This window comes from Rhinopithecus bieti, unplaced genomic scaffold (assembly GCF_001698545.2).
Source record: "Rhinopithecus bieti isolate Rb0 unplaced genomic scaffold, ASM169854v2 scaffold_6380, whole genome shotgun sequence".
Lineage (NCBI taxonomy): Eukaryota > Metazoa > Chordata > Mammalia > Primates > Cercopithecidae > Rhinopithecus > Rhinopithecus bieti.
The window spans coordinates 4,601,584-4,610,660 of NW_016806642.1; the positions used below are offsets into that span (position 1 = coordinate 4,601,584).

General features: G+C 37.4%; 1 protein-coding gene across 1 annotated transcript in view; it reads right to left on the reverse strand.

The window, feature by feature from the left end:
• RAVER2 (ribonucleoprotein, PTB binding 2) overlaps positions 1–9,077 on the reverse strand; it is a 98,761-nt gene that overhangs the window by 10,698 nt on the left and 78,986 nt on the right. The window contains exon 11 of the mRNA XM_017877271.1: positions 8,833–8,969. Within this exon, the coding sequence (XP_017732760.1) occupies positions 8,833–8,969 (137 nt within the window). The remainder of the gene's footprint in view (positions 1–8,832; positions 8,970–9,077) is intronic.

Below are 9,077 nucleotides of genomic sequence, written 5' to 3' on the forward strand. Positions count from 1 at the left end.
AAAAAAAAAAAAAAAAAAAAGTTTACTGAGACATTGAAAAGAAGTGGACTTGTTTGGAATCTGCCTCCAGGTGCCAAGGACGCATCCATGAGGAGGTGACATACTCCAGAACTTGCTGAGACACTACAGAGGAAATTCAATGTCTTGGTCTGGATTTGGGGAGCTATAGTTGGACTTTAGATATAAATTTGGAAGTTTCCAGCATGTATAAATGGAACTTAATGTCATGAAACCAATATTAAATCATGTGTTCATGAGAACACAAAGGGAGTGAGTTATTAAATCTAAAACATTGATTTTAATTTTGTGATATGGATGTGGCATGATTTATTTGTTTGACATTTAAATTACTCTCATTTTTTTCACTATTCTGAACAATGTTACAATGAAAAACATTACAGGCACGGTGACTCAAGCCTGTAATCCCAGCACTTTGGGAAGACGAGGCAGGAGGATCACTGGAGCCCAGGAGTTCAAGACCAGCCTGGGGAACATAGTAAGACCCTGTCTCTCTACTAAATAAAAAAATAAATAAATAAATAGAAAGAAAAAGAAGACATCTAAATAGCTCCCAATGTTTGTCTATTCCAAAAAAAACTATAATGAACAAATATCCGGCCGGGCGCGGTGGCTCAAGCCTGTAATCCCAGCACTTTGGGAGGCCGAGACGGGCGGATCACGAGGTCAGGAGATCGAGACCATCCTGGCTAACACGGTGAAACCCCGTCTCTACTAAAAATACAAAAACTAGCCGGGCGAAGTGGCGGGCGCCTGTAGTCCCAGCTACTCAGGAGGCTGAGGCAGGAGAATCACTTGAACCCAGGAGGTGGAGGTTGCAGTGAGCCGAGATTGTGCCACTGCACTCCAGCCTGGGCGACAGAGTAAGACTCTGTCTCAAAAAAAAAAAAAAAAAAAAAAAAAAAAAAAAAAAAATCACAACGTAAGCAGTCATATTGAACAGCTGAAAAAACTCTTACATTTTTCTTTACATTATTGAGACTAATGACTATGTCAAACTGGAAAGATGCTTAAGATATATTTTGACCTATTTTACCTATTTTAATTAAAGGGGAAGGGTGAAATGTTTTGTCTTTGACAAATTATAATTAGATGTTAGATTTAGGTGTTTAATAGACATTTAATAAAGTGGCTTAAAAGCTTCTCTTTTAAGGTAGGCTTCTCCCAACCATTTGACATAGATGGACCTCAGAATCTGAAATTTCAAATTCAATTTGTACATTCATATTGACAGGTTTACATAGCTGACTATAATGCTATTATCACTGCTAGAATGTATACTACAATTTTTTAAATAATTTATTTCTGATTTAAGTTTTCTCAATCACAGTTCAAATATTCAAGACATACAGTTTTTGAGAAAATTAATAACTACAGCTCAATGGCAATTCTGTATAACTAACTAGAGACATGGAAGGGGTAGTGCATTTAAAACTGATTTCTAATTAGACCTAGATCTTGAAAAATTGATCTGATCTGTTTGCTTATAACTAGCTACTTTTAGGATCTCTAAAACACAAAATGAAAATGCTATTCTCTGTTTTGTACAGTTGAAGCTTATTTTTTAAAGAGTCCAAAATTTGTTGATTCACAAGGTTCACCAACTTGTGAACAACTATCACCACAATTGAATTCTAGAGTATTTTTATCACTCTCCCCTCCCCCAAAAAATCCTGTTAATCATACTCCCTGACTCCTCCCTCCTCCAGCCCCCAGTAACCACTATCTACTTACATTCTCTATGGATTTGCCTATTCTGGATATTTCATATAAATGGAATATCATATGTGGACTTTTTGTCTGGCTTATTTCACTTAGCGTAATGTTCACAAGGTTCGCCAATGTTGTAGCATGGATCAGTACTCCATTCCTTTCTATGGATGAGTAATATTCCATCACGTGGATATTACCACATTCTGTTTATTCATTCCTCACTAGATGGACATTTGGGTTGTTTTCCTTTTTGGCTATTATGAATGCTGCTGCTGTGCCAATGCATGTACACATTTGTGTATAGACACACATTTTCAATTCTCTTGGATATACCTAGGAGTCAAATCCTGGGGCCATCTGGTAATTCTTTAACATTTGACAAACTGCCACACTCTTCCAAAGCAGCTGCACCATTTTATATCCCACCAACCCCTAGCACTGTATGAGGATTCCCATTTCTCCGCATCCTTGCCTACATTGTTATAGTTCATTTTTCTTCATTCTCTTTTCTTTCAGTTTCTCAGACTGGATCATTTCAACTGACCTACATTCCAAGTTTGTTGAGTCTTCTTCCTGCTCTAATCTGCTGCTGTGCTGTAGTAAATTTTTCATTTGTTACCATATTTTCAAATATAGAATTTCTATTTGATTTTTAAAAATAATTTCTCTCTTTATTGATATTCTCTATGTGATGAGATGTTGTTCTCATACTTTTGCTTTTGTTTGTTTGTTTTGAGAAGGAGTCTTACTCTGTCGCCCAGGCTGGAGTGCAGTGGCGCGATCTCGGCTCACTGCAAGCTCTGCCTCCTGGGTTCACGCCATTCTCCTGCTTCAGCCTCCCGAGTAGCTGGGACTACAGGCGCCCGCCACCACACCCGGCTAATTTTTTGTATTTTTAGTAGAGATGGGGTCTCACCGTGTTAGCCAGGATGGTCTCGATCTCCTGACCTCGTGATCAACGCACCTCGGCCTCCCAAAGTGCTGGCATTACAGGCGCAAGCCACTGCACCTGGCCTCTCATACTTTTTAAAAGTTCCTGAGACGTGGCTCTCTTTAATTCTTTGAAAATATTTTAAATCTTTGTCTAGTAAGTCCAGTGTTTCCACTTCCTTATGGACAGTTTCTATTAATTACTTTTCCCTTTGTGTTTGGGTCATACTTTGTCATAAAATCTTTGTGTGTTCCTGTGTCCAGGATGGTATTGCCTAGGTTGTCTTCCAGGGTTTTTATAATTTTGTGTTTTACATTTAGGTCTTTAATCTGTCTTGAGCTGATTTTTGTCTATGGTGTAAGGAAGAGGTCTGGCTTTAATCTTCTGCATATGGCTAGCCAGTTATCCCCGCACCTTTTATTGAATAGGGAGTCTTTACCCCATTGCTTTTGTCAACTTTGTCGAAGACCAGATGGTTGCAGATGTCTAGCCTTATTTCTGGGCTCTCTATTCTTTTCCATTGGTCTATGCGCCTGTTCCAAAAGAGTTTCAACAAGGCGTAAATATATACTTCTACTGCTTCTATTCAACATTTTACTGACGGTTTTAGTGCAATATGGTTCCTTGGACATAGGAATGGGCAAGGATTTCACGATAAGACACCAGAAGCAATTGCAGTAAGAGCAAAAATTGACAAGTGGGATCTAATTAAATTAAGAGCCTCTGGAAGCAAAAGAAACTATCAACAGAGTAAACAGAGAACCTACAGAATAGGAGAAAATTTTTCCAAACTATGTATCTGACAAACGGCTAATATCCTGCATTTATAAGGAACTTAAATTTACAAGAAAAAAGCAAACAACCCCATTAAAAAGTGGGCAAAGAATATGAACAGACACTTCTCAAAAGAAGACACACATGCAGCCAACAAGTATATGAAAAAAAGTTCAATATCACTGATCATTAGAGAAATGCAAATCAAAACCACAATGAGATACCATCTCATACCAGTCAGAACTGGCCATTACTAAAATGTCAAAAAATAGCAGATGCTGGCAAGGTTGTGGAGAAAAGGGAACACTAATACACTGTTGGTGGGAGTGTAAATTAGTTCAACCATTGTGGCAAGTAGTGTAGCAAAATCTCAAAGAGCTAAAAACAGAATTACCATTAGACCTAGCAATCCCATTACTCCATATATACCCAGAGGAATATAAATTATTCTATCATAAATATACATGCACACAAAATGTTCACTGTAGCACTATCCACAATAGCAAAGACAAAGAATCAACCTAAATGCCCATCAGTGACAGGCTGGATATTTGGTACATATACACTACGGAAAACTATGCAGCCATAAAAAAGAACGAGATCATGTCTTTTGTGGGAACATGGATAGAGCTGGAAGCTTTTATCCTTAGCAAACTAATGCAGGAACAGAAAACCAAATACTGCATGTTCTCACTCCTAAGTGGGAGCTAAATGATAAGAACTTATGAACACAAAGAAGGAAACAACAGACTGCTGTCTACATAACGGTGGAGGGTGGGAAGAGAGAGAGCAGCAGAAAAGATAACTATTGGATACTGTGCTTAATAAATACCTGGGTGATGAAATAATATGCACAAAAAACCCCTGTGACACGTGTTTAGCTATGCAATAAACCTTCACGTGTACCCCCAAACCTAAAATTAAAAATTTTTAAATATTAAAAAAGAAAATCTGTTATAAATGGAGCATGCAGTCTGTTTTCATTTGAAATAATTGTAACTACTGTTCAATTTAGGTTTACCACTCAGATATTTGTTTTTATTAGACCTAGTTGTTTTTGTCTTTCATGGTATATTTTGGCTTAATCAAATGTTTCTATAATTTCATTGTAATTAAACTATTCATGTTTTAGCTATATCTCTTTGTATAATTTTTTAATGGTTGCTGTATGGATTACAATATGCGTTCCACAACTTATCACAGCCTACTTAGAGTTACTTTTGATGTACTTCATGTAAAACATAACCCCAAAACCATAATTTCATTTACCTTATTGTCCTTTACACTATTGCCATCAAATATACTGTATCTATATACATTATAAACCCTATATGTTAAAATTTTTGCTTTTAAATAAATTAAGAGAAAATATATAATCTTTTTTAGTCACCTGCATGTTTACTGTTGCCTTAACCCAGTGGCGGGCGCGCCCCCCCAGCCTCGCTGCTGCCTTGCGGTTAGATCGCAGACTGCTGTGTTAGCAATGAGGGAGGCTCCGTGGGCGTGGGACCCTCCTGGCCAGGTGTGGGATATATTCTCCTGGTGTGCCCGTTTGCTTAAAGCGCAGTATTGGGGTGGGAGTTACCCAATTTTCCAGGTGTTGTGTGTCTCAGTTCCCCTGGCTAGGAAAAGGGCTTCCCTTCCCCCTTGCGCTTCCCAGGTAAGGCGATGCCTCGCCCTGCTTCAGCTCTCGCTGGTCAGGCTGCAGCAACTGACCAGCACCGATTGTCCGGCACTCCCTAGTGAGCTGACCCCAGTACCTCAGTTGAAAATGCAGAAATCACCGGTCTTCTGTGTCGCTTGCGCTGGGAGTTGGAGACTGGAGCTGTTCCTATTCGGCCATCTTGCTCCGCCCCCCAACCCAGTGGTTCTCAATGGTGTGTGTGTTGGTGGGGGCAATCTAGGGGTTAGAGGACAAGGACATTGCCAAATCTCCTACAAGCACAGAATAGCCCTTCCCACTTAGGAGAGAATCATCCAGCCCCAAATGTTAATAGTACCAAGACTGAGAAACCTGTCTTAAAATAATGTGCATTGTTTTTATCTGGTTGCTCTCAAGATTATCTCTTTATAACTATAGTTTTCAGCATATTAACTATAATGTGCCTAGGTAAAAATTTCCTTTTATTTATCCTGCTATGCAGGAGGACCTCTGAGCCTGTTAGATCTGTAAGTTTTTTGAAGCAAATCTGGAAAATGTTTGACCATTATTTTTTCAAATAATGTGTGCCCCCATTATCTTTCTCTTCTTCTCCCAGGACTCCATTTACATCCATTTTAGACTGCTTTATATTTTCCCTCAGGTCCCTGAGGATATGTTCCATTGGGCTTTTAAAAATCTCTTTTCTTTGTGTTCTTCAGATTGAGTTGTCTTCATGTTAACCGAACCTTTTTTCCTGGCCTCTCCAATCTTCCGCTATGCCCATCCAGTGTATTTATTTCAGATACTATAGTTTTCAGTTCCAAAGTTGTTATTTTTTAGTTTATATCTCTTGGCAGAGATTCCGTATCTGTTCATTATTACTTTATTTTCTTTTAAGTTCCTAAACATATTTATAATAGCTGTTTTATGGTTATTGTCTACAAGACCAACATCTGGGTCACCTTGGGGTCAGTTTCTACTTTTTCTCTTAATTGTGAGTCACATTTTCTTGCTTCTTCAACTATCTAGTAATTTTGTTCTACTGGACATATTGATTACTATAATATATTGTAGAGGCTACAGATTCTATTATCTTCCTCTGATGAGTGTTGATTTTTGTTCTAGAAGGAGTTAAATTTGCTGAACTCAAACTCCAAACTCTGTCTCCTCTGTGCTGGAGAGGAGTTGAATCTCTTCTCAGTTCTTTTAGCCTTTCAGCTGTTTTCTACCAGGTCCCTTGGAGTTTCCCTCACACAAACACAGTTTAGGGGCCAGCCAACTGTATTTGGGTTAAGTTGACACACAGATTTTGAGGCTCCTTCCTATGCAACCCCCTCTTTTCCACAATTTCCCCCTTCACTTAACAGCCTTGCTAATGGTCCTGAACTCTGTCATCTGACTCCTTAAGCTAGTGAGACTGCAGCTTTCTCCATCTAGGGAGTGGTATCAGGCAAAAAGCTATAGAAACACAAATATCATACAGTGATGTTATCCTGTTTCAAGGAAGAATTCTCACATTTCCACCTGCTTTTGGTCATTCATTCTCTAGTGCTTTCAAGTAGTTGGTTTTCATTTATATTTAGTCCAGTTCTAATAATGGTTATCTGTAGGGAAATAGTATGATACAAGCAACATCATCAATACTGGAAATGCCAATTAGGTTTTTAAATCTGATAGTTTTATTGAAGATAAAGATTATTTTGTCCCTCTATGCCTTGACATATTTATCTCTCCTAATTCATAAGCAGAGCAGCCTACACAGTTTCTCTCAGATATTACTTCGAAGCCTGAAGAAACTTCTCAATGGTATAAATAATGTGGCCTTTGGAATCAAGAAATCACTTACCAACTGTATGAACTTGGAGAGATTATTTACCCCTTCATGCTTCTCCACTTGTATCATGAAGGCGGTCATTTAAATCTCACAAGGTTGTTAGAAATAGTAATCACTTATGTCACAAAGCATAGAGCAAGTGTTAAAAAGAAAACAAACACTTCTGGTTCCTTTCCCTTAGACCTCTTCCTTCATCCCAGCAGTGGAAATAGTGGAAGGAATTCCTAATACATGACCACCTTTTTCTATAATAGTTACTTTAGTATTCCATTAGTTAAATTCCATTTACTTTAATGTTCCATTAGTAACATTTAATTACGTTTATAAGGAAGAAAGAACATGAGAGGCAGAACAAATCCCATTTTATGAACAAGCGTGCGCAAGAAGCAGGGACTGTCAAAGGAGACACTGAACAGTGCACGGAGGATTCTTTCCCCCACCATATCTCTGGGCAAGCAAGTGTGGAGGCAGGAAGACATACAGCAATAAAAAAGGCATCATTATCCCAGAATTTCTCCATGTGTGAATGAGAAAGTCTTTCTATGTATATAAGTATATAATAAATCACAGTAATCTAACAAGCAAAACTGCTAAGAAAAGGCAAATTTAAAAGAAAAGAAAAGGTAAGTCCAAAAAATTTTAAAGTTTAAATATGTATTTAATGAATTTTAAAAAATTTACTGTGCTTCTGTTTATAAAAAGTTTGTTTTCTGAAAAGAAACAAATTGGAATTGTACAGGACTATATCTTATAAATTTTCCAATTAATGTCTTTATCCAAGTCATTACTTCAAATGTTATCTAATAAAGGACTGAAGATGAGTCTTATGAATCAATATAAGAGAATGCTTCCAGACTGCAGCAATTTGTGAGCACTGTTCTCTAAATACAGATATACTGTCACCTAATTACATCATCTACCCAACCCATATTTTCCCATCTTGTCCCAGGTATATAAGACATGTCATATGTTTCACTAACATCCTGCTGCACCATTTTTACAGAACTTGGGCTATTTCTAGTACTCTATTAAAAAGGCATAATCATAATTGTTCTAAGTGGCTTTCTTTTCTAAGTTTATTAGAGACAGGTCAGGCAAACACAGAGCTGCTCCAAGGAAATCAAAGTGGAGACAAGGCTCCAACAAACAGGATAGAGCTGAGAAGAAGCTGGCTGTTCTAGGACAGTAAGAGTCAGAACTGATAATTATAAGACTCTTATGATTCCATAATCACACAGGGCTAACATGATATATACTCAGCTTACACCGCTAAGAGTAAGCTGAAGAAGGGCCAAAGCAAAACTGACATATTTAAGTAATGACACAGGACATGTTATGAACATAATACTTTTATGTTATTGATTGACTGGTTCAGAAGTTAGCACAGTAGTGTCTGTAAATATGATCATCTTTCTACATCTACAAACAGTGGAGAAGAACAGAGGCATTCCCTTGGGTTTCTCAGGTCTATACTAGTGCAAACCAAAGGTTAGCAGCATTTTTCTATAAAGAACCAGATAGTAAATATTTAATCTTGCAGGCCACATAGTCTCTGTTGTCATCACTCAACTCTTTTATTATAGCATGTCAGCACCATAGACAATATGTTAATGAATGGACTTGGCTATGTTACAATACAAATTTATTTACAAAACCAGGTGGTGGGCTAGATTTGGTCTATGGGCTGTAATTTGCCAACCACTAGGTAAACAATGAGAGGTAAATATCTAGTGCAAAATGATACTAAATAATGTCTTGAACACATTCCCAAATTTCAAATGATGAGTAAGAAATACATAGATCAGTGCAATTTGATTTTCCTATGTTAATAATATAGGAACCACAATTTCATATTCAGTGAACTCAATATATAGTTGAACCAATTTTTCTGTGTATCCTCAGAACCTGGGAATTATTTACCTGTGCATAATCACCAAAAGGTGGAGAATAAGCAATGCACTTTTCCAATGTGTGTTGTGATTCATTTCCCTGAGAGATTACATCCAGAATGCTGCTTGCAATTCCAGTCTTATGAAGAGTGGTTTTACTTGCAGGGGCTAAAGGCAGAATCAACAAGTTTATTTTATTTAGGTTATTTTATTATACATTTATTTTATTTAGGTTGTTTTAAACAAATTATTTTATTATAAATTATTTTATAAATT